This window comes from Bos indicus x Bos taurus, chromosome 4, assembly GCF_003369695.1.
Source record: "Bos indicus x Bos taurus breed Angus x Brahman F1 hybrid chromosome 4, Bos_hybrid_MaternalHap_v2.0, whole genome shotgun sequence".
Taxonomy (NCBI): domain Eukaryota; kingdom Metazoa; phylum Chordata; class Mammalia; order Artiodactyla; family Bovidae; genus Bos; species Bos indicus x Bos taurus.
The window spans coordinates 26931229-26958039 of NC_040079.1; the positions used below are offsets into that span (position 1 = coordinate 26931229).

General features: G+C 55.9%; 2 protein-coding genes across 9 annotated transcripts in view; both read right to left on the bottom strand.

Annotated features, from left to right (window-relative positions):
* The window catches only part of FLNC (filamin C), a 28058-nt gene extending 14491 nt beyond the window's left edge, over positions 1–13567 (bottom strand). Inside the window, exons 1-19 of one of the 4 annotated variants that reach the window (XM_027539044.1) lie at positions 12899–13508; positions 8068–8316; positions 6442–6539; positions 6184–6334; positions 5972–6090; positions 5722–5799; positions 5350–5512; positions 4926–5126; positions 4482–4547; positions 3407–3544; positions 2918–3044; positions 2632–2768; positions 2221–2414; positions 2014–2127; positions 1253–1396; positions 921–1044; positions 610–770; positions 302–392; positions 50–219 (exon numbers count right to left, since the gene is read on the bottom strand). In XM_027539044.1, the coding sequence (XP_027394845.1) occupies positions 50–219; positions 302–392; positions 610–770; positions 921–1044; positions 1253–1396; positions 2014–2127; positions 2221–2414; positions 2632–2768; positions 2918–3044; positions 3407–3544; positions 4482–4547; positions 4926–5126; positions 5350–5512; positions 5722–5799; positions 5972–6090; positions 6184–6334; positions 6442–6539; positions 8068–8316; positions 12899–13253 (2880 nt within the window). In that variant the 5' untranslated portion in view covers positions 13254–13508. Of the gene's footprint in view, positions 1–49; positions 220–301; positions 393–609; positions 771–920; positions 1045–1252; positions 1397–2013; positions 2128–2220; positions 2415–2631; positions 2769–2917; positions 3045–3406; positions 3545–4481; positions 4548–4925; positions 5127–5349; positions 5513–5721; positions 5800–5971; positions 6091–6183; positions 6335–6441; positions 6540–8067; positions 8317–12898 lie in introns of all 4 variants that reach the window. The other 3 variants (XM_027539046.1, XM_027539045.1, XM_027539047.1) reach the window with 3 other exon arrangements.
* Positions 13568–19732: 6165 nt separating this feature from the next.
* CCDC136 (coiled-coil domain containing 136) overlaps positions 19733–26811 on the bottom strand; it is a 28094-nt gene continuing 21015 nt past the window's right edge. For 3 of the 5 annotated variants that reach the window (XM_027539054.1, XM_027539050.1, XM_027539049.1), the window contains 3 exons: positions 26485–26793; positions 24326–24432; positions 19733–20064 (listed from right to left, as the gene is read on the bottom strand). In XM_027539054.1, coding sequence (XP_027394855.1) covers positions 24331–24432; positions 26485–26793 — 411 coding nt within the window. In that variant the 3' untranslated portion in view covers positions 19733–20064; positions 24326–24330. The remainder of the gene's footprint in view (positions 20065–24325; positions 24433–26484; positions 26794–26811) is intronic. The other 2 variants (XM_027539055.1, XM_027539051.1) reach the window with 1 other exon arrangement.

Genomic DNA, 26811 nt, shown 5'->3' on the forward strand with positions numbered 1-26811 from the left:
CCCACGCCCCCAGTCAGCCAGGACAGGAGGGCCGGGGAGGGGGGCACACCTGCTGCACGGCCGTGTACTTGACGGTGTAGGAGTAGTCGTGGTTGTCGATGATCTCGAAGTCTCGCACGGCTTCGCCCTTGGCGGCCCCAGCAAAGTGCACGTCCAGCTTGGCCTTGCCAGCTCCCTTGGTCAGCACGGTGAAGTGAGTGGGCTTCCCAACTTCCACACCTGGAGCGCCCATCCCGAGATGGTGGTGAGGGATTGGCGGCCACCCCGCCCCACCCCAGCCCCGCCCCGCCCAGACAGCTACCTGTGCGGTTCAGCCCAGGGCCCTCTGCCTTGACCTTGCTGGCATCGTGGGATGGGTCCACCTTGATGTGGAAGGGGCTGGCGGGGATCTCCTGGAGGGAGAAAAGGCTTGGTCAGGGTAGACACGGGCAGTGTCTGAAAAGAGCCCCTTGTCCCTTTTGCTTCCTCTGAGGCATGTTGTCCACACACAGGAAGTGCTCAGTCAGGGGCAATAGAATTGTCCCCAGACGACAGCCTCTCAAGCTGCTGGTTGGGATCGGGTAAGGGGGTGAGGTTAGGGTTGATAACCAAAACCCAAGCACAGGGTACCTGGTTGGCAAACAGCACCATGATGGTGTAGCGGCCCGCCCCCGGAGGTGTGTACTTGACTGTGAAGGTGTCGTTGTCATTCTTGATGATGTCAAAGTCGATGTCAGCCTCTGCGGGGCCCACCACGCCGGGGGCGCACTTGATGCCAATGCTCACATCGCCTGAAGGGAGGCAGGCACGAGGCCATGAGTTGGGGGCTCCACAACCTCCTGCACGTGACAGGTCCCACTCCGGGGAACAGGTGGAGGGCACCAGCGCCTCCTGCCTGGACACCCCCGGCCGCGCCCCCCACTCCCTGCTCCTGGATGCACCTTGCCCCGCCTCGCTGCAGTCCACTGTGAAGTAGGTGGGCTCATTAGCCTTGAGGCCTGTCTTCTCCACGCCGGGGCCATACACCTTCACCCGCTCGGGGTGGCTGCCCTCTCCCACGTTTACCTGTGGGGAGGAGTCGACGGTCAGCGTGGGGCCCCTCCCTCAAGGTCCATCCCTTCCCCAGCACTTCTAGGCCCGGTCTTAGCCTTTTCACAGGGGCCATGAAGTGGGGAGTGGGGACAGGGCCCAGAGACAGCCAACATCCCCCCGCTTGGGGTTCCACCCTCCCTCTGGGGTCGCTGGCAGGGGGCACGGGGCTTGGAGGACACACCCGGAAGGGGCTCTTGGGCACGTTGACGCCTCCCCAGGAGACGATGATGGTGTGCTTAATGGGCTTGGTGGGGACGTAGGAGCAGCGGAAGGTGCCGTCGCCATTGGGGATGACCTTGATGTCGATGGGGCAGCCGTCGGCGTCCTGTGGGCATCACCCAAAGCAAGGTTCTTAGAGCGCCCTGGCCGTCTCAGAGCGCCCGTGCCCTCTGCTGGGCTGCTTGCCCACCATCAAAGCCCCTCCCCGCAAACAGATCACAGACCTCCAACCACTGGAGCCTAGTGCCAGAGCTCTGGGGGCCAGGGCACACCCTGGAGAGCTGAGGAACCAGGGGTCACACAGGGGTCATCTGTGTGGCCTGGTCTCTGAGCCTAGGTCTCCAAAATGTGTTGTCAGGGGAAAACGCTCAGCTAAACCAATGTTCTTAAAACTGAATAAACAAACTTTAATAAAAGAAACATCCTCCTGGACCAAAGAACATATTCATTAACCTCTAGGGGTCAAAGGACACCATTTTGAGAAACTCACCTGGAAACCAATGTCTTAACTCAACCATCTTTAAATTGCAAATAGTTAACATAAAAATACATATCTGGTACAATGTTTTTTAAGATTATCATCAATAAGAAAACACAAAACTTTAGACTTCCCATAGTTCAAATAGATTCATGAGAATCATTCCTGTAATGCCTTGAGGCCCTTTTCTCTAACCTACCCTACCCTCCCAGGGCGAGGGGCAGAAAGACGGGGCAACACCCTACCTGGGCGTAGAGCTTCAGGTCTCCCTTGCCAGCAGCCCGGGCATCGATGGTGAATTCCGCTGGCTTGTCCACAATGCAGCCGGTGGGCTCCAGGCCGGGCCCAAAGGCCTTCACCTGTGCAGGGGAGAGAGTGGAGGGCTGAGCTGGGGACGGGAGGAGGGTCTGTTCACCCTGGTGCAGGCCCAGTTACGGGAGCTGGGGACACACCTTGTCCGGGAAGCAGTCGGGTGGAGCTGGCTGGATGTGAGCGATGAAGGGTGAGTCTCGGATGTCCTCGTCGTCACAGATCACATGCACCGCATACTCCCCGGGCTCCGTGGGCCAGTATCGCACGTCGCAGGAGCCGTCTCCCTTGTCATCACACTCGATCTTGGCCTGCGAAGGCCCCTCAATGGAGAAGCCTGGGGCAAAGGTGGGGGAGGGTCAGGGGGCACCAGAAGCGACTTGGACACCCAGACAGGTCCTCCATCACTCTCCCAGCATCACCACCCCAGTCATGCCCGTTCCAGCGCCTGTCTCATCTCAACACTGGCCCAAATTCCTGCCTCCTGCCCCCCAGTCACTCCCCAGTGTCCCTCCATCACACCACTCCCCGGAATTCCCACTTCGGCCACTTACCCAGTGTCCCCACCTCTGTGCCAATGGCCTCCACCACAAAGTCGGCTGACTTGCCCACCTGGCCAGTTTCCAAACCGGGACCCCAGGCCCGGACCTTCTGTATGCCTGCCTCTGGGCTCACCTGCACCTCAAAGGGGCTGGGAAAAGAGGGAGCTGGTGTCAACACCCGAGGTGCCCCCACCAGAGGTAGCCCTCTTCGCTTCACTCGGAGCCCCAGGCAGCCTGCCTCCCTCCACCCACCCTGTGAGGGCCCAGGCTGGAGGGCTCAGGGCTGCGTGGTGCTCACCTGCGGGGAATGGCGTAGCCGCCCCATGTGATGGTCACCACGTACTTCCCGGGTACCACGGGGTAGTACTCACACTCGAACACGCCATCCCCGGCCTCCCGCACCTTCACCGGCTCCTCTGTGCCTCCTGAGGAGACGTGGGAAGCGGAGGATCAATGATCTGTGCGTCTCCGCACCTCAGTCCCCTCAAGGACCCCTGGGACTGTGCTGTGGGACAGTCCCTGGCTGAGGACAGCGCTGCTCGTGGGCACGGTGAGCAGGCACCGTGTAACAGCCTAGTGCAGCCTTCCCAGCTTGCAGCCTGGGAGACTGAGCCAGGCAGGGCGGTTCACCTGAGGTCCCACAATGTCTCTGGTCAGTGTCTTTTTGGAGCCCCTCCCCCAGGGAGGGTGCACAGTGCTGTCATTGCCATCAGGGGGTCGGAAGCACTGGTTGCCTTTCCTCCCAGCTCCCCGACCCCCCACCATGGCCCTGGGCCCTGGTACTCACTTGGTCCCTTGACTGTGACCTTCAGCTCCCCACTGCCAGCACCCTTGGTGAACACCTTGAAGTCAGCCACTTCTTTGACACGCACACCCTTGGGCTGCAGGCCCCGCCCAGAGGCCCGGCAGGCGTTGGGGTTACAGGCTGGGAGGAAGAGGAGAGGTGAGGTTGAGGGCGCTGAGGGGCCCTAGACGGAGCCTCAGCCCTTACCACCACTTGTCCCCACCTCACTGTGCGCAGTCCTGCTGACCAGCCCGCCCACCCCGTCCTCTTTCCCCAGGCGCAGGCCGTGGCCTCATGCAGCCCTCCCCTGTTGCTCCCTGGCACCCCCAACACGACTGAGAGCCATGCTGGGCAGGGCACAGCCACAGCTCCCTCAGACCTCCGTCCCCAGGCTGGTTACAAGAAACCCTTCCCTCGGGTCTCCTTGTCAGGATCACTTGGGACAAAGGCCGGGCGGAGCCCAGAGCTAAGACAGACTGGGAGGGGCCTTTCATTCACCCCACGGCCATCCACCTAGAGCCATCTGAGCCTTCTTGGAGCCACCACAGCAGCTTCAGGAACCGAGTCATGCCACAAAACACTCAGCCACACCATGGAACGAGGGAGGGTCGTGTAACGAGAAGCCTGCCACAGATCACAGGCAATGCATGAAGGTCAGCCTGCTGCGGAACGCGGCCGGTGGCAATGACTTTGCTGCTGAACACAGACCAAAGGACAGGGATCTCAGCCTGCCACGGGACACATAAAATGGCACAGAACCCACGGGGTGCCACCAAACAGGCAACGATGTATCATCCATCCAGGCCTGCCCTGGAACACAGACAAACGGCACAGCGTCTGGGGACTGCCACATAACAGGCGACGGCACGGAACCCAGACCCTTCCCACAGAAATCACCAGGCCAGTCCCAGGAGACCAGAGCTGCCACAGAACAGAGGCAAAGGCGCGGAACCTGGGCCTGTCACAGAATGCCACGGAAGGGGGGGCGACTCCACCCCGCTCGCGCCATGCCACACAGCACAGGTGAGGCCAGTCAGCTATGGCCATGCCCGGCCCGCCTCTGCTGGCGTGTACTAACGTGGCACCACTTTCTTGGCCTGGTGGACGATGGGCACAGAGGGGGCGGGCGGCGGCGGCAGGGGCTCTGAGTGGCGGAGAGAAAGTGGGGAGTCACTGCCTGAGAGCCTGGTGCAAGGCGGGCCCATGAATATGCCCTTCCGCCCACATGGTCCGGTCACTTCCTCCTCAGCCCTTCCACCGTGGCCCCTGTCTGGTATCCTTCACAGTGACCTGACCGACCTCGGGGGCAGGGGCTGACAGACGAGCTCTCGGGAGCCCCACCCCTGGGCTCTTCTTTCTGCCCACTTTAAGCCGGCAGAAGGCTCCCCCTGACCCCATCCCCACCCACCCCCACCCCCCGGTTGCAGTGCTTCATTTCCCGTAAGTCCTCAGACTCGGTGGCAACACTCTGCGTCCTGGCCTTTGGCGAGGGGGCTCATGGGGGTGGGTGAAGGGCCTTTACCTTCTGCCACGTGGACGGGGAAAGGACTGCGGGTGATGGGGGCTCCGGCGAAGGCCACGTGCACTGTGTGGGGTCCCTCCATCACAGGCCTGTACGTGCAGCGGAACGTGCTGTCACCCTTGTCCTCCAGGGCCACCTCCACAGTGTCCCGCCGGCCCTGCGGGTCCACGATCACCACGGCAACATCCCCAGTGCCGGCCCCTGTCACGACAACAGCCGTCAGCCCCTCCTGCTCGGGTTTCCTCACCCTGAGACCACGGCCCCCAGGCACCCCCTCCCACCAAAAAAATAGTCATGGGGTGTCCCTCCTGCTTGGGTTCCCTCACCCTGAGACCATGGCCCTCTGGCCGGGCCCTGCCCCTGGCCCCCAGGTCCCCCCACCATGAACAGTCATGGGGTGTCTGGTGGAAGGGCCCATCCCCACCTGCGGTGTAGATGTCAAAGTACGTGGGTTTGTTGGCCACATTGCCCACGGGCTCCAGGCCGGGACCACGGGCTGACACCTTGTTAGCATCTCCCAGGGCCATGCCCACGTTCACCTCAAAGGGGCTGCGTTCGATGTTCTGACCAGCAAAGAGCACGGTCACCTGGAGGTCAGAGGCCAAAGGTGAGCTTCTGGAAGAAAGCAGCTCTGAGAGGTGGGTTGAGGGGCGGGGCAGAGCCAAGCGGGGTGGCAGGCAGGTGGGGCTGGTGCATGGGGGTGGGGCGGGGTGTGAGCTGAGGGAGGGGTCCATTCAGCCGGATGCAAGGATGTGAAAGGAGTGGGGAAGACATGGGAGGGCCTACAGAGGGATACCTTGTGCAAGCCGGCGACCTTGGGCACGTAGGAGACAGCGTAGGTGCGGTTCTTGTCATTGTTGGGAACCACCTTGGCCTACGGGAAGGGAAACAATCGGCGTCAGAGCTCCTTCTGACCCCACGCCTTCTGCAACCCCCATGGTGAGGCCTCCCCTTCTCCAGCGTTGGAGGGTGCCCCCAGCAGCCATCGCCAGCCCATTCCGCTGTTGGTCCGCGCTCTTGTCCGATCCCCAGTGGCCTCTCCATACCTCCTCGGTGTGGCCCTCAGGATCCTCGATGTAGACCAGAACCTCGCCTATCCCAGCGTCCACTGTCTGCACGGTGAAGTGGGCAGGCTGCAGCACGGTGTTACCCTGGGGCTCGATCCCTGAGGGCAGAAGGCAGGGCCGCAGAGTTTAGGGAGAACCATCCCAGCCCGTGTCCAGCTGCCCAGCGAAGACGGTCAGGGCTCAACACATACCAGGCCCATAGGCGATGGCCTTCTTGGGGTTCAGTTGCTTGGAGCGAACGGGGGCACCAGGTTTGAGTTTGGCCTTGGGGAACTGGGACAGGTAGGTCATGACCGAATGTTCATCCACGTTGGGGTCCACGATCTCCTCGGGAGCAATCACCTGCCAGGGAGGAAGGGAGTCAGAAAATGTCCTCTGTCCCCAGCATCCTGCCCAGGTAGACCCAACCCCACCCTGGCCCTCTCCGGGTCCCTTTGCCCTCTGCCTACCTGGGGCACCCCGAGCCAGTCGTCCGCCTGCTGCATGGCCTCCCGGGCGTTCTCCACAGGCTGGTTGGGATCCCAGGCCTCCCAGTCAGGGCAGAGGCCTGGAGAGATGATGGAGGGAAGCAATGATGAGGGGGAAGCGCTCAGCCAGGACACAGAGCACTTGCTCCACCAACACCCTCCCAGGCCGTGGGTTCACACCCGCTTCCCATACGGCCCCAGGCCCCTGACCAGCAGGGTTCCTGCTGACCCCCAACCTTACGGCCCGTCAGCCAGGATGCCCATCACTGTTTAGACACATTGCAGCCCTCCTGAGCACCAACAATGAGGCCTTTCTGCCCCAGCTGACGCAGCCTGGCACCAGTCCTGCCAGCCGGCCTCCGGCCTGCCCAGGCCCCAGCACCAACCCTGAACACCAAACCACAGGGAGTGCACCCCTTGCAGACCCCCTGCCTCATTCCAGCAGGCTCAGAGGTGGGCAGTCCCTGTCCCACAAGTGCCTCTGACCCATCTCCTGAAAGGTCTCCTCACAGCTGCCCTGAAGCCCTAGTGTCCATGCACTTCCCACATCAGCCGCAGAGCATAGGGCTCTCTCTGCTTCCTAACTTCTGCCTCGGGGAAATGAAGGCACTGAAGGGCTTGTTTGAGAGGCCGAGTTCTCTCTGGCCACCTAGAGCCCAGCCCTCCTGATGGGAGGACAGCTGAGGCAGCCACAGGTCCCTCCTGGGAAAGGCTGCATGGTTAGGGGGTGCTGGATCCCAGCCAGAGCTGGCGGAGGAGGGTGATGCTCCCTGGCGGGGAGGGGACCAGCTCAAAGGCTGGAATCCATGACTGGCCAGAACAGCTGAGCTCACTGCTGGCAGCCGAGCCAGCCGTGGGCAATGGCTCAGCAGCTGGGAATGCTTCCCAGGCAGTCGGTGCCCCCTCCTCCCACCCTTTGCTCCCCGGCTGACCCCAGGCTGGGGGAGGATTCCCCCAGGGGGACATGGCTCCAAGAGGTGGGGAGACGACAGATTGTCTCAGGAGATGAGGGTCAGAAAGGGAGCTGTGTGTGGGGTACTGTTCTCATCTGTGATGTCTAAGTCTTCTCATGGGCCCTCAGTAGCCCCCACCTGCCCAGGCCAGGCCTGGGTCACCTGCCCCTGGGGCAGTGTCCCACCAGCCTCAGACCACATCATCCTGGGTCTCAACCCCTTCTCAAAGCTATCCCAGGGGCTTGCAAAGAACAGCCTTCTCCAGGCCTAAAGTCCTGGCCTTCTCTCTACAAGTCCCACCACATTTTCTTTCTGCTGGCTGAGCAGAAATGACCCTTGTGTAGCAAAATAGGAAGTTCACGGAGCAGGGAGTTCCAGGTCCCCGCCGGCCTCTGATTCAGTTCCGCCACAGATAAGCTGTGTGACCTCAGACAAGTCACTGGCCTTCTCTGGACCTCTGTGTCCTTGCCACTGCAGGATCTGGCAACTCACTGGGAAGGGTCCAACTCCAGCAGTGATTCTCAGCTGGAGGAGGAGGCCCTGATTCCCCCAGCCCTGGGACACACATTCTGACAAACACAAGCCTTGGCATCACCAGCTCATCCCGCACCCCTTCCCGGGTCAGGGAGCCACAGTGTGCCGTGGGTCCACTCACCAGGGGCACAGTTGTCCACCAGGGCGCCCAGAGCTTTGCCGTCCTGCCAGTCCCGGTTGAAGTTGGTGATGGGCAGCTGGGGCACCTTGTTCTGGATCCAGCCGAGTAGACGCTGCTTGGGTGTCTGCTTGCGGGCATCCTCGTCGTCCTCATCCTCCCACATGGGCATAGAGATGGAGTAGTGTAGGATCAGGGTCCAGATGAGCCCCAGGATCAGCTTCAGGTTCCCATCCACGATGGCCTTGCTGTCTGCAGGGAGGAGGAGACAAGCAGGGCTCATGAGTGCCCCACTTCTGATGCAGCACCCTCCCTCTCCTGGCCCAGCTTCTGAGGCTGCTGCTTAAGCGTTGGGTCTGGACTCCTCCTGGAACCTACCACTTCTCTGCCTACCACTGTTGCATCCCACAAGGCGCAGTCTTTGATGTACCTCCCACCCACTTCAGAACATGGCTGCATCCCAATATGTCCCTTGGGCAGGTACTTTCAACTCTTTGATGGCACTTGCATGGGCCTTCTATCAGGCTACAAGCATCTATAGAGTTATGCAAGATTGTAAGTCTCTAGGGGCAGACACTGTTTTGTTTTGTTTCCTTTCTTCTTTGTGTGATATACAACAAACTGTACATATTAGAAAGTACAACTAGATACGTTTTGACAATATGTGAAAAGTGAAAATATTAGTCGCTCAATTGTGTCCGACTTTGCGACCCCATGGACTGTAGCCCACCAGGCTCCTCTGCCCATGGATTCTCCAGGCAAGAATTCTGGAGTGGGTTGCCATTCCCTTTTCCAGAGGATCTTCCCTACCCAGGGATTGAACCTGGTTCTCCTGCACTGCAGGCAGATTCTTTACCATCTGAGCCACCAGGGGAGCCCTACCTTTGACAGCATGTGCATAACCACGAATCAAGATAGTAAACACTTCCACCCTTCCTCAAAGTTTCCTTTCTTTTGTGATCCATCGCTCCTGCCCCTCCTCGTCTATCTTTTGAGACAACAATCTGCTCTTGGTCACTATACATTAGTTCGCATTTTCCAGAGTTTTATATGAATAGAATCATAGAGTATGTATCTTTTTTGTCTGCCTTCTTTCACTCTAGATACTGTATTTTTCTCTCCATATATTCAGAGCCTAGAACTTAGTAAAATCTCAATAAATACTGGTTGAATGAACATTTTAAAAACTGAAGTTGGAGAGGAGTGGGACCAACCTGGTTCCAGCCAAATTCTCCTTTGAATGCTATAAAAGGCTTTTGGAACAAAGTTCTGGGAGGAGGGGCTGGGGACAGTACACATTCTGTTAATGGCAGGGACTAGTGAGATTTCACAAGAGCTGGGGGAGTGTTACCCATGTGGACTCAAGTCTCAGGAGCTGAGACTCTAGACTCATCCCGTCCCTTGATAAATATTATGGACCAGAACTCCAAGATTTGGGGGCTGGCGGGGCAGGGGGGGGGTGGTGCGCCTAGTTCCCCCGTAACAGCCAGAGAGAAACATCCAGGAGCTGGAGGTGGCCTAGAGTACAGGTCATTGGAAACCAGCTTACTTGTAAAGGACAAGGCAGGCCTGAAATCCACCAGCTTCCCTGAGCACTGCTTTCAGGAGGTTGGGAGGGGGTGAAAGACTCAGCCTTGTTTACTGGTGTTACCCGAGAGATGGGAAAGCGTGGTGTTGGAGGTTAGGGTTATATCTTTTCCTGCCCACCCGGCCTAGATCTTGGAAGACAGCCTTTAGAGAGTAAAGATCCCAAAGGTGTCTCCCCTTACATATCTTTTCCAGAATGCGCCCCCCACACACACACCCTGTCCCCAGCATTTCCCCAACCTGCCCCCTGGAGGGGAATCTCAGTCTCTCTGTCCCTCTGATCTTGGGCTCTGGTCCCCTTGGCTCCCCCACCCTTTCACTGATTCATCCTTCCTTCCCCAGCAGCTCCCCAGGCCCGCCCCCTCTCCCCCTGGCTCTGCTGCAGCACAATGGTTTGGCAGCTTGCAGATTCCATGACACACTCACTCCCAGCCTCCCGGTGCTTTGGTGCGGTCTCTCTCAAACACACACAGGCCCAGGACACTTTCACACAGCCTTGACACCAAGGGCCTCACGGCCTCTCACAACCCTGACAGCCTCCAAAGCTGGTGCTCACACACCCAGAAGTGCTTCTTGCAAACTGAAGCCAGATCCTTGGGAGGGAGGCCCTGAGGCCCCGAGGATCACCAGGATTGGGAAGAGGTGGGGGGGCGGGTGAGGGGGGTCATTCATATTTGCTGCAGGGAGAGGTTTCTCCCCAGCAACTGGCCTTGGGCCAGACAGCAAGTGGCAGGAGAGGGGTGGGTCCAGAGTCCCACTCTGGGAGCAATGACCTTCCTCGCCCTCCTCCCCATCGGAGGCCAGGCAGAGGAGGGGAGCTCTGCTCAAGCCAGGCCTCTTCCTTCTTCGCACCCCACTGGGGATACCACCAAAGGGGTGGGAGGAGCTCCAGAGCTAGTCCCTGAGGGCACCCCAGGCCTTCGGTGGAGTGGGGGGAAAGGAGAGGACCAGTGAGGGAGGGGCCGGGACAGCTGCTGCCCCCTCCAGCCCCTCCCTCGGCGGTTGGCTCCAGGAGAAGGAATAGCAACTGGGGAACAGCTGCGGGGCTAAGCGGCCTCTAGGCCTCTTTGTTCGGAGGGGCGGAGGGGGTGGTGCGGGTAAGGAGGGCACACCGCCCCTTCAACCCAGACTGTGTACCCGGCCCTCCTTCAGAGGAACTGCTCGATGCCCAGCTCCCACTCCACTCCTGGAAAGGGACATGGGGGTGCCTAGAGGCTCACATTCAGTCCTGAGATGGTACCCAGAGAAGCCCCCGTCCCAGCCCCTTCCCACCACTAAGCGGGACCAAGGGAATCAGAGGAAGCAGAAAGGGGGAACCCTTGACATCTCCTTCCCCATGGATGGGTAGCCGCTGCTGTCTGTGCCCCCTCTCCTCCAGCCTCCGCCTCGGGCCCAGCAGCTGAATTGCTGACAGCTTATCTCATCGGCAGCGGGAGTCAGCCACTTGGCCCAAATGGGGAACAGTTCCCTGCAGGAAAGGGAAAGAAGGGTTCCTTCCCGCCCCCAAGCCAGCTTTCCCTCCTTCCCCCTCTATTCTGAGAAGGCCTCTCCATACACAGTTGAGCCAAGGGGGCTGGAGCCAGAGGCACCACCGTTGGGGAGGGGAGAGGTGTGCGCTCAGGAAGGATGAGGCCAGGAGAGGGGCCAAGCGCCCCCGCAGCAGGGAGGGGAGGGGGAGGCCAAGCCATTTCCTATAAAGTCTTGGTGAGGCCCCAGGCTCTCCCCTCGGGATCCCACCTGGGACAGTCAGTCCAGGCGGTCAGATCGCAGCTGCCAGGGGGGGGGTGGAAGGGCCCAGGGCTGACTCCTCGCTGACCCCTGGCCCCCCCCAACCACACACACTCTTGGGCAGCCCTCAGTCCCACTACACACACCAGGGTGGCCCCTTCCCCCACCCCCTGTCCTCAGCCTTGTCCTCTGGAAAGCTCAGAGACATCTGCTGTGTCACGGAGGCAGGGCTATTTCCAGGCTGGAGCGGGTGGGGTGGTGGGGGGGGCAGTATTGGGGCAGGAGAGGGTAAGGCGTAGAGGGGACTGGACAGGGCCAAAGGGCCCCAGACTGACCTCAGCTACTAATTCAGGAGGCCCAGAGATGCCCTGAGGGAGGCTGAGGATGGACAGACCTTCAGTTATCTGAAGAAATCTCTGGGGCAGCCTGGGGGTAGGCATTGGGCCCCCTGTGAAATTCCCCTTCTGGGGCCCTGGGGTGCACCCCATCAAGGGGCGCTTTCCTGAAAATCACATCAGGACACTTAACAGCTCACCATAGGGGTAAGGGTCTTGCCCAGGCCCCCAGCCTGAAGGGGTGACTGCAGAGCTGAGAGGGAACAGCCAACTCCTAGGCTCTCAGAACCCATCCTTGGCTCCCCCAGCTCCCCAGCTTGGAGTGCCTCCCCGCCCCCACCCAGCACTGACACACCTTCCAAATCTGGTTACACTCAATGACTTCCTCCCTTTTCCAGGCCTTGCCTCCCTCCCCTCAGCCCAGATCATTAGCTGTAGCCAATCGGGGCTTAGGGGGTGGGCTGGGGCCGGGAGTGGACGGGAGGGAGCCCCCTCCCTGGCCTGCTGAAGCTGATGGAGGACAGGCAGGGGTTAAGGCTGCCTGCGCTCGCTCAGAGCCTTTTTAGGTTTCCGAGGCCGGGCCCTGCCGGCTCTGGCCCCTGGGCCTGAACCCAGCTGCCGAGCACATGCCGGCGGGGGGCCCGGGCCCCGTGCCCGCCCAGCCACCCGCTCTCCCGCTCTCCTTGGGATCCCTGGGACCGGGCAGCGATGGGGACCTGCCTTCAGCCTCTCCTCCCCGGTGGAGGTGCTGGGAGACTGGGAAGCCATTTGCTTTGTCTGGGGTGGAGGGGGCGGCCCCGGGAATCGGCAATGAGCTTTGGCCCCATCCTCTCAAGCCTGGGCTGAGGGTGCGGGTGGCAAAAAAGGAGACGAGCGGGTAGAAGCAGGTTGGCCAAGAGCGTGCGAGGGGAGCTGAAGCTGGAGGGCTCAGAAACGGCCTGGGCTGGATGCCCCCGGGGGCCCCCCTCGGGATGCCGGCCGACCAGGGCGGCGTGTGAAGGCAGAGCCCCCTCGGGGCTGGCGTGGGCGGGCTCCGGGAGAACCGGGGCAGGATCCTCTCCCGGTGCCGGGCCCCCCACCCTCGGCCCTGCCTCGGCTCCCCGCGCGCCCTCCCAGCCCCGAGCACCCTGTCCCCGTGGGCCAGCCCCTCGTCGGGGTACTGCCCCCTCGCCGCACGCACTGACCGATGGACACCAGCTTGATGTGCTCGCGTTCGAGGAACTCGAGGGCCACGGACACGTTCTCCAGCTTCATCTGGCGGAAGTTGGGGCGCGGGTGGAACTTGCGGTACATGCGCTTCTGGCTGAGCACCTCGAGCAGCGCGATGAGGCGCAGCCCGTCGCTGAGGTCGCGCTGCAGGTCGGTGAGGCGCTTGCCCACGCACTTGAGGTGCTCGTTGCACCAGCGCGTGAAAGTGTTCTGCTGGATCTTCTTCCACGGCGCGTCCTCGGCCAGGTCCTTCTCCGTGGACGGCATGTCGTCCACCTCGTCGCCCAGGCCGAAGCCCGGGGCCTCGGAGTAGCCGCTGTTGTTCATCATGCTGGCGCGGGCTGGGGCGGGGGTTGGGGGCCGGCGGGGCTCGGGCTAGTGGGGCGCTGTCCGGGACAGGACCGGCGGCTGTGCGCTCCGCGGCTCTAAACTTCTCTTGTGCCCCTGGCTGGCGGGACTCGGGCGGGCCTCCTCGGCTCCTTGGCCGCGCTCTGTCTGTGTGTGTCTCTCTCTCCCTCCGGGGGCGGAGCGGTGCTCTGGAAAGTGCGGGCCGGGCTGAGGCGGGGGGTTTAAGAAGCCCCCGGGCCGCGTCCCCCCCGCCGAGCCCGCGGCCCCCGGGTCCACGTCAGAGCGCCGGCCTCCCAGGAATGCCGCCCGGCCCGCGGGTGGGGGCCGCGCCGAGCCCGCCGGCCCCGCCTCCCTCCCTTCCCTCCCTCCTCTCCCCTCCCCCACGCGGCCCTCCGTCCAGGCTGGGGTCCCGGGTCTGCTGCCCCCACCCCCGGGGAAGGAGGCTCTGGCCCGAGGCCGCCAAGCTGGACAGATGAATAGTGGAGCTGGAAAATTAGGGGGACTGAGGGCTCCCAACACCCCAAACTTAAGCATCGCTAGTCAGAGATGAAATATATACCCCCCACCCTGCAGGACTAAAGAGATGCAAAGGGAAACTGAGGCCAGTGGTTAGGGCAAAACACGCTGATCGGGTGTTGACAGAATTTTCTGGACTGGTTGGTGGCAGGGCTGTTGACAGGGCCGGGGAGACCTGGCTGCTAGCCCAGGGTATTGTCCACCTGCGGACCGGCAGGGGAAGTGTGTGTGCTTGTGTGTAGATAGACTGAGAGGAAGCGACAACTCCATGCAGGCCGATTAGGGAGAAGGCCTGGGTGGGGGTGTTCCACATTACAGGTAGAAAAGTCTCCTCTGCAACCAAAAAAAAAAAAAAAAACCCTCTGCAACTCCAGGGTCCCAGGGGAAAGACGGACGTTACCCCTGACTCAGTGTCCCTGTCACCAGTCCGTTTGTCCTCATCCTCTCAGAATGAAGCTGAGCTCAGGAAAAGTGTACCCAATGAGTCACACTGTGCCCCCTTCCCCCAAGTCTGACTCAACTAAGGTGACGCGAGAGGAGGCAGAGCCTCTGGCCTGTACTACCAGGGAGCCCCCTGGGCGGTGTGCCCATTTGGGCCACTGGGCAGATCTTTCTGGTCAGAGGGCAGGTTAACCAGACAAGAGACAGAGAGCCCTGCCCAGAGCAGCCTCGGGGAAGTGTGATGGGGGCTGGGGGACACGGAGAGCCCTAGGGAGCCCGCCAGGAAGTCTGGGCAGGACTGGGCTCAGAATAAGCCAAGGGCAGCTGACATCAGGGAAACTGAGGCACTCAGAGCAGTTGGCCTGGGATGAGGTGAAAAAGCGGTAGAATATACTTACATAAAGAGACTATGTATTCTGAGATTCTGTAGGATAACATGTATTCCACACCTCCTGGTACCCCCTTTAGGCCAAATTTCCTCCACTTTCCCATCCTTCTGGACCCTTAAGTTTGGGCCCCAACTCAAGTTGTGTGATGACTGAAGTTGGGCACGTTTCTGGTGAATCATTTGACCTTATTGCTCTTCCCCAACCAAGCCAAGAGAAAAGGGAAGGGATGGTGGGCATCTCTGTGAGGGAAGAAGTTCAGGAGCTTGTGGGGAGGGGGGTCAGCGCTAATGGTGAAAGGGCTCCAAGAATGATTTCTTTCCCTTCTCATCAGTTAGGGAGGGGGAGGAGGAGAGAAGGGACCAGAAACAGAAAAGGGACCTGCTGTGCGTGACTTCAGTGGGGGGGGGAGCTCTGGGGGCCCTGAGAGTGACAGGCGAGATATAAATAGCTTGGGCCCCACAGCTCATGTTCTGTCGGCTGCCTGTGACGAGGTGCTCAGGAATTCCACTCTCCTGTTGGCACCCCCTTGCCTGTCTCCAGAACTCTCGCTCCCCCCATGCCACCTTTGTCCCATGGCCAAGACCAGCCATCAGCCATCAGTGTTGTCTGTCTGCTTGAGAGGCTGAGCTCTCCTGTGGAGAGATGCCCAGCTCCTGGGGACACATGACATGTAGCTGGGTCTCACAAGGGAACTCTGTGTGTGTGTGTGTGTGTGTGTGTGTGTGTGTAAAAAGGCAGACTTCTGACACCCAACCTGAGGTGCCAGTTTGGGGTTCAATGATGAAGAAACTGAGATATATAGATCTGGAAAAGGATGGATCCCTCTTACTGAGCTCCTAGGGAGAAGAGAGAGGGATAGAGTGGTTTTGCTTGGAGCTGACAGCCTTCTACAAACCCTAAAGGCTCATAGTCTTGTTTTGAGGGTGTTTCCCAAGGTCCTCCAGTAAGTTGAGGTGCTCTCTTAAGGTGGTAGGAGTTCAGAGGGAAGCCAGCAAGTGGACAAAGGACTCCCCTCTCCCACTTCTTGTTCCCTCTCTTTGGGAGAGGTCTGTGTGCAGTGAGTGAATGGTCGGCAGAGGGTGCCCGGTGCCAAGGATGGTTCCCGGCACCCTTCTCACACCTCCCCTCCCCCCTCACCCCAGAAACCAGAGCCCGTTGCTCTCCAGGATAAATCAGGGCCTGACTCAGGCCCCAGCCAGCCAGTCACAGTCAGCTACCCAGGCACAGGTTGGTGACTCAGCCCTCAATATAGCCCATGAGCCCGGGCCGGGCCATGAGAGCTGGAACAGGCCGTGCACAATGCTGGTCCTGGGGCCTGCCAAGCAGGGGCCGCCTCCCGGAAGAGGGCTGATGTGCTCCTCTCGGAGCCAGGCAGGGGCTCCTGGAGGGGCTTACGGGGGCTTTCATCAGCTGAGTATTTGGGGGCTTTGCTGCTGTGGCTACAGACTGTTTATAGCCCCCTGACTCACCACCCTCTGACCTGTCTCAGGAGACCAGGTTTGGCCTTTCACCTGGCCCTGCCTTTCCTACCAAGGGGCACTACTTCTCTGCCACCAATGCTGGCCATATTTAACTTGAGCTGAGAAGCATCTGAGTGAGCAAGTCCATGTCTGAAGGGCCATGTCTGAAGATCCTGTGTTTCCATAGTCATCTGTGGTGGCACCAGGCTGACCAGGCTCCCAGCAGGCACTGTGTTCAGTCTGTGATACTGACATGGCCCTGGCCCAGGTGTGGTAGGGTTGGGAAGATACCTAGGCTGAATTCCAGCCTCTTCACCTCTGGTTCTATAGACATGATCAGGCAATGTAACTCTTTGGGCCCTCAGTCTTCTTATCTGCAAAATGGAATTAATAGTACTCTCATAGGGATTTTTTTTTAATGGGTGAAGATGTGAAAGTAGATAACAGGTAAAATGATTAGCATGGTGCTGGGCAGCTCATATGTGATCAGAAAAAACAGTTTGCATCCTCTGCTGGTATCCTGGGGACCACGTGGGTTCTAGTGAGCTGGGCCCTCCTCACAGCTACCTCTGCCCCGTGTGGCACCCACTGCCAGCATCTTCCTTGGCTCCCCGTTCCCTTCCTTGCATCCTAACACTCCACCTGCCAGAATCAGAGCCAGAGTACTACTTACAGTCGTTAGAGCCACCCACCCTGCCTCCCAATAGCAGCTGGTCGTGGAAAGAGGTGGCAGGTGGTGTGCCTACCATGTGGCCTGGGAAGGGAAAGCAAAGGGGGGCCGTGTTGCAGGGAGAGAGCAGAAAGTTCTGCAGAGGGCAGTAGAGCGGGGAGATGGAGGCCCCTGGAGGTGTTTTGAGTCCTTGGTTCTATCTGTACCTGGGCCAGGGTGGGTGCTTGCCTGTGACATCCCTGTAGATTTAAAGCTAATTCAAGGGACTGTTTCACATTCAATAGGTAGACCTCTTTAATCTACTCCAGTTAACAGTGCACCTGCAAGACCAGAAAGCAGAGTCCAAATCAACGAAGAGCACGGTCTTCTAAGATGAGCCCACAAGGACAAGCGTCCTAAAGGGAAGAGCTCTATATTCTAAACAAAAAGACTGCAGAAAAGGACTACTTCCCTGTCATTGCAGGTTCTGGGTTTGGGCCTGAAAAGGACCAGATAAAAGTCCTTAATGGAGGCTGACTGCCTCCCAGAACATAACCTCCATCTTGGCTTCAAATTCGAAGTTAAAGCAATGATACTCTGCTGGGTAATCTTCCGGTTCTTTCCACCACACGTTCTCCAGCCAATTGGTGGCTGGACTAAACTGGATAAAAAGCACAGTCTCAATAGCAAGGGGACAGGGTAGCAGGTAGATTGTGAAGGAATTTCAATTAGGTTACAACTGAGAATACGCAATCTAATATAGTTGAAGGCAGTGAAGCTCAAATTTTATTGTGCATACTAATCAACTGAGGATCTTGTTAAAATGTAGATACTGTGTCTGGGTTTGAGCTGAGGGCTGAGATTCTACCTTCCTAATGAATTAACAATGCTCATGCTGCTGGTCCAGGAAGATTCCACGTGCAGTGAAGCAACTAAGCCCAGGCACCACAACTCCTGAGCCACATTTTGAGTAGCAAGGGGCCAGTCCCCTCTAAATCCCTGTCTTTAAAGAGGAGTCATTTAGAGGGAGGCAAAAGGGACCTGTGGCACTACCTTCAATCTGCCTGCGTGCAACCCTGTGTATAGGGGCTGGTCACAGTTGGGGCCTGGCCCCAGGTCTCCTCGGGGCCCCAGTCAGCCTTGCCACTCCTCTGGGCTGCACACAACTTTAAAATCTCCTAATTCTAAATGTCTTTGCTACTCCCCCTAGGAAAAGACTGTGCAAGAAATGAATTCATTTCGTGCTCAGCAGTGCCCACCCCAGTATATACTCGATAGGTATGTGCTGCTTTGGATATTTGGAGAAATGAAACAAACTCCCTTGGTATCAGGTAGAAAGGAGGCAGAGATAAGAGTGCCAGGAAACCAGCAGTTATGGGGACCATTCTGCCCACAATGGTGTATGAATACACTTGGGGACTTTCTTTTATTAATTTATGGTTGTGCTGGGTCTCTGTTGTTGTGTGTGGGTTTTCTCTCGTTGGGGCGAGTGGGGGCTACTCTTCGTTGTGGTGTGCAGCCTTCTCATTGCGGTGGCTTCTTTTGTTGCAGAGCATGGGTTCTAGGGTGCATGGGCTTCAGCAGTTGAGGCTCGCGGGCCCTAGAGCACAAGCTCAGGAGTTGTGGTGCCTGGGCTTAGTTGCTTCACTGCACGTGGAATCTTCCTGGACCAGGGGTTGAACCTGTGTCCCCTGCATTCGCAGGTGGATTCTTATCCACTGTATGACCAGGGAAGTCCCTGCGGGCTTTCACATGGAAACATCCATGATGAGAACAACCTGTCACAAAGGGTTCTGCAGGAATGAAGGTCAACAGGAACACTCATAAATTATTCTCATCATTCTGCTTGTTCCCACCTAGACCAACTCAGTCCTCCGCCTTGCTCCAAACTTTAGGAGGCTGACCTTGAAAGACTGTCACCTGGGCACCTCTGCTCTCTAGCTGCTAGTTGGGATCTGCCAATGAGACACACCAACATAGAACTGGCAGGTGAGAAGAGAGGGAGGAGTAGCACGTATACTGCCCACCTCACCACGGCTCTGACAGAGGCCGCAGCCCCTGTAGCCACTGCGTGTGTCTGGCCCACACAGTGTGTGTCTGGCCCACACCAGGTCTCCAGCTCTTGCTCCCTCCTCTTCCCCCTTCAAGCCCATGATGGCAGCACTTTTCCACTGTTGCTGGTGCCTGGTGCTTGCTTAGTCGTTCAGTCGTGTCCAACTCTCTAGGGCCCTATGGACTCTAGCCCGCCAGGCTCCTCTGTCCATGGAATGTTCCAGGCAAGAATACTGGCATGGGTGACCATTTCCTACTCCAGGGGATCTTTCCAACCCAGGGATCATATCTGCTTCTATCTCCTGCATTTGCAAGTGGATTCTTTACCACCGAGCCACCTGGGAAGCCCACTGGTGCCTGGGGACTTCGCCATTTCTTGTTGGTTCTCCTACCTCTGCCCTCTGCACAGTCTGTTCACTAAGAACTCTTCAGTTAAAGCTTTTTTTTCTGGTCTGCACTGCATGGCTTGTGGGATCTCAGTTCCCCAACCAGGGATTGAACCTGGGCTGTGGCAGTGAAAACCCAGAATTCCAACCCTGAGGCTACTGGACTCCCTTCAGTTCACTGCTAGGAGCCTGGGTGATTTTAAGTCATCTCTGAGGGTAAATAGCTCAAGAAGTCATAAGAACTAAGCCATGAAGGCCCACACACAGATCTTCTCAGGGCATCCTTCTCACAGGATCCAAGGGCAAGCCAGGTGGCCCCCCTCACACAAAGCACCCAGATCATTCAGTTTCTCTTTGCTCAAATGAGTTCCTCGAGATTGGGGTGAGTGTGGACAGAACAATCCATTTGTGACTTGGCTGGCCACACAAGGAGCCGACCTCATTGCTGAGGTCACTGGCAGGGTTAGAAATTGTAGGGAGGAGCCAGACCCTTAGTGAGTACCTGGTTAGAGGGGAACCACTCTTTTCTGGTTGTGTTGAGGTGCTGAACAAGTAAAAAGCCACAAAGTCTCGTAATTCAGTTGACATTTAATTACAAGGAACCCAGGTTCTGAGACAGGGCAGGAGATGGGAGCCAGCAGTTCCCCGTAAGCCTGAATGGCGGAGGCTAAGGAGATGGGGACACGGGGAACATGTGGGTGGGGTGGGGCCGCTGGCACAGTGTGTCCTGCCCAAAGCTGAGGGTAGTGGCCACTGGGAGTCTGCCCCACGGCTGGCCCAGGCCTGCCATCACTCCATGAGGCAGAACTCTGTCTCTTGCGGTCGCATGTTGGGTAACACATACAGAGCCACAGCTGCAAGAGCCAAGAACACCACAGGCTTCCACATCCCAAACATGTTCTGTGGGGACCAAAGACAGATGGTGAGTGCCCAGCCTTCTGAACCCTTCCCTAAGCCAGAGAACACCCTGCCTACTGGTGCTGAGAGATACCTCAGCAACATCATTATGGTCCAGTCTCTCTTACCTCCTGGGTGACCGCTGCAGACAATGAGGGCTTAGCTCCGGCACCACTAGGTATCTGGAACAACACTGGATCACCTGAGTGGGCTGCCTCTACTCACATCCCATGGGGTGTAAAGAAAACCAGCCCCTGTGTGTAGGAGGCAAGCTCAGGAGCAGATTTTTAGAGCATCCAAATGGTTGCCACAAAGGATTAGATGCCATGGTAGGAAAAAAGAGGGTAAATTTAGGTCCTTGGGAGAAGCAGAAGCATCATTAGCTTGATGGAGGAAAAGTGAACTCAGAGTCAAGAAGGAGGATGATAAGACTTGGGGGGAGAAGGGAAGAAACTGCACCACGGAGTATAAGCCAATGTGAGGTTCTTATGCAGCCCAGACTGTCTGTGGAGGACGATATCCTTGAAGGATGAATTCAAGGAAGCCGGTCACTGGCCCTGGGAGGCAAACACCAGGGTCATTAAAACACCTCCAGTAACCGGCCCTGGTGACTAGCCTCCTGAGTATGTGCTGGAGTTGCTGAGGCTTCCAGACTTTGCAGACCACAGCAAATCCTGCTGATTCTTGGGACCAAAGGAAAAGCATCACTCAGGGAATGTGACGTCTTGGACAAGAAAATACATATACTTGGGAAATTGTTCTTATTTTATATTCCTTTTTCTTTTAAACTTAGAAGACAATTTGGATTTTGAGTCATAAGTATAAAGGCATAAGGCATAAAGTAACAGAAGAATGGTTTTAGGTAAGGACAAAGAATAACACTACGCTAAGGATGCATTTGCTCAGAGAAAAATGGGTCTAAGAAGATTTTTTCTGGGGAGTGCTGCCTCATTTCATTGTGGCATCATTGTTATGCCTTTTAGGTGTACTGTTTCCACATTTACTTTCTGTTTGTCCTACTGTTTTCTGTTCTGTTGTTTCTCCTTTCTTGCCTTCCTTGGGTTAATTTAAAAGTAATTATTGAATATTATCTTTTGGCCTTTTGGCCATACCTCTGTATTTTAAAAAGAGAATTTTTAAGCCAAGGATAAAGATCAAAGAAAATCTCCTACATTTGTAGAAAGAGGTACTGAGAAGAATAGAAGATATGAAATGAAAGAAAAGCAAAACCATGTTGGAAGTGCAATACAGAGTAATTCACGTGAGAAGATAACTGAAAAGGGAGCTAGAAAAAACATTTACTCAGATGCTTACAACCTGACATGCATTGCGAAAAATGTCAGTCTGGGACTTCCCTGGTGGTGCAGTGGTTAAGAATCTGCCCTGCAGTGCAGGGGATGAGGGTTTAGGACCTGGTCAGGGAACTAAGATCCCACGTGCCGCAGAGCAACTGAGCCTGTGAGACACAACTAAGACCCGATGCAGGCAAATAAATAAATTAAAAAAAGAAAAATATTAGCCTGATGTTCTTAAAGGAGGAAAGAGCTGAACCCATAAATATGAACCGGTGGCCTTTTACACTCGGCAGAGGCGAGACTTTAGACTGGTTGAGGGGAGGGTGGGTGTGGATGTCCCTAAGGAGTGAGTCATGTCAGGCTTTCTTTTCAGACTGCATTACTGAATTGACTGATCAAGGAAATCCGTGTTTTGGGGACTTAATCAAGGTGTTTGACAAGATTTTCCATGCTGTCCTTGGAAAGAATATGAGAAGCCAAGAGCAGGCTGACAGCAGCCTGCTGCATGAGCACTCGCGTGTGACCAGTGAGCCTGAGAGCCTGCAGAGGGCCTCCAGAGGCTTGCCCTCACCTGTAACTCAGGTGAAGACGAGATGGTGGCTGGTCACCCCTGAGTGTGAGGTGAAGCTGGGAGTGAACATATTTTGAAACCACAGGGCCAAGAGAAAAAACAAACAGAAACAATCTATAGGTGAGAACAGTGGACAATGAACTAGATTTCAGAGCTGAATGGAAAATTCTGTCTTGGATCCAAAAAATCAACTGCAGGCAGAGGACAGGGAAAGAATGCTCAGCATATGCAATGTGCAGAGGGGTTTTATAAACAATACATGATATAAGTTAGCAATGTGGTATTAGTTAGCAAGAGAGCCAATGAGATCTGAGGCTGCACTAAGAGGCTGCTGAATGGTGTCTTCCTAACTACTTGGAAGTAACCAAGGAAAACTGCTCAAAATAAGGAGAGATACAGTGAAACAGGATGAGAATTTTTTTGTTTCTTTTTTTGGTCACACAGCATGGCATGTGGGGTCTTAATTCCTCAACCAGGGGCTGAACCCATACCCTACCTGCAGTAGAAGCACAGAATCTTAACTACGAGACCACAGTGAAGTCCAAGAGATTAGAATCTTATCTGATGCTAATACTAAGACCTTAGAATCTGATTCACAATTTACTGGCTGTATTACGTAACCTCCCTAGGCCTTAGTGTTATCATGTATAAACTGACGATAGCTACCTTGTTGGGTTGTTGCGAGAATTAAACAAGGTGATTAGAACAGTGCCTGGCATATAGTATGCATTATGTAAGAAGAGTATGCGCTCATTATTATTTTTGTGGTGTTCTATCATTTATAAAATATTTTCATACACATGAACTCATCTGTTCCTCATATGAGGAAGCCAGAGGACTTACCATCTTTTGCTTACATTTGAAGAGACTAATGTTCAGATTATCCATTTTTCCCACTGGGACTGAGCTGTAAGAGACAGACTCACCCAACATCCCTGCCACACTCTGAAGCCTCAGTTCCTGGATGGGGGGGCGGCATACTAGGGCACAGCCAGGCTCTGGGCTAACAGGTTCCTCCCAGAGGACCCTTACCCAGGAGTTCCTTCAGCTCCCTTGGACCAGGCCTGGCTGGGTGTGAATTGGTGAAAGGTTATGGCTGAGTGCTTTGGGTCTCATCCCACAGGGAGGAACTCAGAAATCCGGGAGTGTAGAGGGAGAGAGTCCTCACACCAAAGGAGTTAGACCATCCGAGAGAAGTAACTAGAATGTCTAACAGAAGGGAGGAGACGGGTTGAAGAGAAAACAAAAGGTGAGGAGGAAAACAGGAAGGAGAGAAAAGGAAACAGAGATAAATGCTACGACGAATGGTCCAGCAGTTACTCTGAACCTGCGTGTGCTCTGAGCCAACCGCACCCCATTTACAGGGACGTTAGAAGAGAGGGTAACCCACTCCAGTGTTCTTGCCTGGAGAATCCAGGGACGGCGGGGCCTGGTGGGCTGCCGTGTATGGGGTCGCACAGAGTCGGACACAACTGAAGTGACTTAGCAGCAGCAGCAGCAGCAGAAGAGAGGGTGGGCGATGGAAGTGGCAGGCGGAGCATAAGAAAGGAGCCAAAATGGGCCAAGGGAGAATAGTTTATGGGTTCTGCAAGGATTCTACTTTGGGGTGTTCTACATTCTACCTCCTGAACTTGGTGTCCTGTTAACAGATCAGATTACGTGGATTGGTGCCCAGAATATATCAGTTTGGTTCCCTGAGAACACAGCATCTCTGGTGAATGGAAACTTTTCACCAATACCACATCCTCTTCAGAAAGTCTAGCTTGGGAAGCCAATTACAACAGAATCTGACCCCTCAAAAGAGATGTGGGTTTCTTTTTCTGATTTTTTTTGGAGACCAGAATTCCCAAACCAGAGAATGTCTCAGTAGGAAGTATATAATATGGTGGAGTTTGATGCCAAGGCTGACAGACAACTGAGACTGCCCTCATACAAATGACCCTGGGGCTCACAGCTCTCCAGACCTCCTCTCTCACCCAAGTGGGGAGGCGGTAATTAATGGTTATAGTAAGAACTTAGCTCTAGGGCTAAACAAAGACAAAGAGCAGCCAGGCGAGCCTTGCAGTCAGACATCTCTCATTGGAAGTAGTTGAGGGGGCTCTGAAAGTAGCCACAGGGCTGCAATCATCCAGATTTTTCCAACCCAGAGGACAGAAACTCAAACTGTGTCAATGGTGAGCATTCCAACTCCCCACACATTAGGAAGACATGCTCCGAGATGTTATGGGCTTTGTGGTAGCCCAATGGGAAGCCAGGACTAACACTCAGTCATTACTGTCACCTGTTGTAAAATGGCAAAAGCAAGCAGCAAGCCGCTGAGAGACAGGGTGAAGAGGAGAGGCCAGGGCAACCTGCAACCCCCTCTACCCCTCGGAAGGAGAGGACGCAATACCAGTACCTGCATTAGGACGACGTCTCGGCCCACCAGCACCAGAGCAAAGCCGATATGACCACCAGGCCTACAAGAGGCAAGGAGAAGATGGGGGGATCGGGGGCGGGGGATGACTGCAACATGTCAAATGAGGAAGAGGCACGAGGAGAGACCAGGAGATGAGAGATGGTATAAAAAGACAAACACACATGAATCCAACAGATAATGAAGATGATAAAACAAAGGGAAGAGAGAAAGAGATTAAAAGGTTAAACAACAGGTCAGCAAGAGCAGTGGTGTTTCTTTTCCACAACTCGGGCCTGGTTCTTCTTGTAGGTGGCCTGCAGAAGATGCAAAACTGAACGGGTTAAAAGCAGCAGCTTAGGTCCAATTCGGGACCAGGTTTCTGGCTTGTCATATCCCACTTGTATCTTGTCAAGCCAGGGTTATCTGCACCAAGACATTTCCTGTGGATCAGTACCTCTGGCAAAGTGAAGCTCCAGGGAGTAAAGCTGGGCGCTCCAGATGTGCAGGATGTCTGCTCCGCCTGGGTCACTCTAGGAAGGGCAGTCTTCTGCCAGGCCACCTCGCCCTTTGTTAGCCACGTGTTTTGGCTGCTTTCCACCAAGTCTGTGTTCTGGGCTCTGGTCCCTACCATCCCCTAGGAGTCTGATGCTGTCATTGTGAGACAAAATGCACTAAAACAAGCTGACAATGGAGAAGGTCTAGTTGTGACTGCAACTGTCTTCCAGAGAGAAACTGGATTTGCAGGTAGTAACATATATGCCAGAGAAGGCAATGGCACCCCACTCCAGTACTCTTGCCTGGAAAATCCCATGGACAGAGGAGCCTGGTAGGCTGCAATCCATGGGGTCGATAAGAGTTGGACATGACTGAGCGACTTCACTTTCACTTTTCACTTTCATGCATCGGAGAAGGAAATGGCCACCCACTCCAGTGTTCTTGCCTGGAGAATCCCAGGTATGGGGGAGCCTGGTGGGCTGCCGTCTATGGGGTCGCACAGAGTCGGACACGACTGAAGCGACTTAGCAGCAGCAGCAACACATATACCAGTAGAGCTGCCTGTAAAAGAGGCAGGACCCATGGAGGCAAAGGGACATCTCCATAAGCAGACACAAGAAATGTACTAGATTTTGAAGTAGAAAAATCCAGGCTGCTGTCTAGAAAGATGGCACATGAGGCAAGGATATCTTTGAGGAGGAGGTTCTGAACAGGCATGTGGCGGGATATAAAGACCTCAAAGAAATGGAACCCTGCAGGAGGGGCTGAGCTTACTCCTACTTCCCACATCCTAAGTCAAGGTCCTCTGTCAAAAGATTGACAGAGAACTGTAACTGGGTCCTTGGCCCGTGCCACAGACTGACAGAAAATTCCAGAAAACCTTAAGAGTTGACTGGGACATCCCACCACAAGAGACTTACTTTCTTACCCTGTGTTCAAAGGGACAAAAATAATCAGTACTGTAAACTGAGGACTTCTTCAGATACTAATCAAACCTTTCAGAAATCAGAGCCCCCAGTTAACTTCAACCAGGGCAGAGATTCAGCTAGTATGTTCCTGTACAGATGTACCAGTTGTTAAAATATACAAATGTTTTTGTACCGTTGGTATGTTACCCAGGACACTCCTGTCCAACCTCCCAAGATCTGGTAACTAGAGGGTTAGGGCTCTGGTTGGCCTCCTGAGATTGGCCAACGGCCCCGCTGTACAGATGGAATGTCCCAGCACTTCTGATGGGCTCCGCCCCCTTCCTCATGCCTGTAATACTATATAGAACCCAGGAGGCACACCAGCCTCTCCACACCCCTCACGGCAACAGAAGTCAGCCCTAGGGGTGCACCCCGGGAAAGCAGGACTGGATGACTTGCCCCGGCTGACAGAAATGCCCATCAGTGTCCTCAGCGCAGCGCTAGCAGAGGGTGAAGAACCCTCCTGAAGTGACAAGGGCTACCTCATTGATGTAAGGAGGTGGGACTCCAACCAGCACACTGCGGTTCCCAGAAAAGGTGGTCCCCACCTCTACTCCCATTTCCCCAGTGTGGTGCCTCAGAGCTTCCAGCCTTTGTTCCTGCCAAAGTCCATCCAAGGGCTGGGCCACCCCCAAACACTGGCACTTGCAACCAAGATCCCATTTCCCACATGATCTAGCCTTCAGCTATGGTTACCTTTTTGCTCTCAGAAAGTTTGAGGGGGTTGCTTTCCTCTGAAGCTTCTTCGTCATCATCCTCCTCCTCCTCGTCTTCGTCCTTACCCTCCTGGCTGGGGAACTCTTCGTCTTTCTCCTCCTGATCGTCCTTGAACTTAACCTCTTTAGGACCTGATGGCTCAGAAACCATTCCGTCCTGGGACTCCTCCTTTGTTCCCTCCTTGACTTCCTCCTCCTTTTCCTCTTCTGTTTCCTCTTTCTTCTCCTCCTTTGTTGGACCATCCAAGGATGTGTGGCTGGCCTTATAGTACAGCACCACCTCCAGATTCTGTGGGCGGGGGCAGGA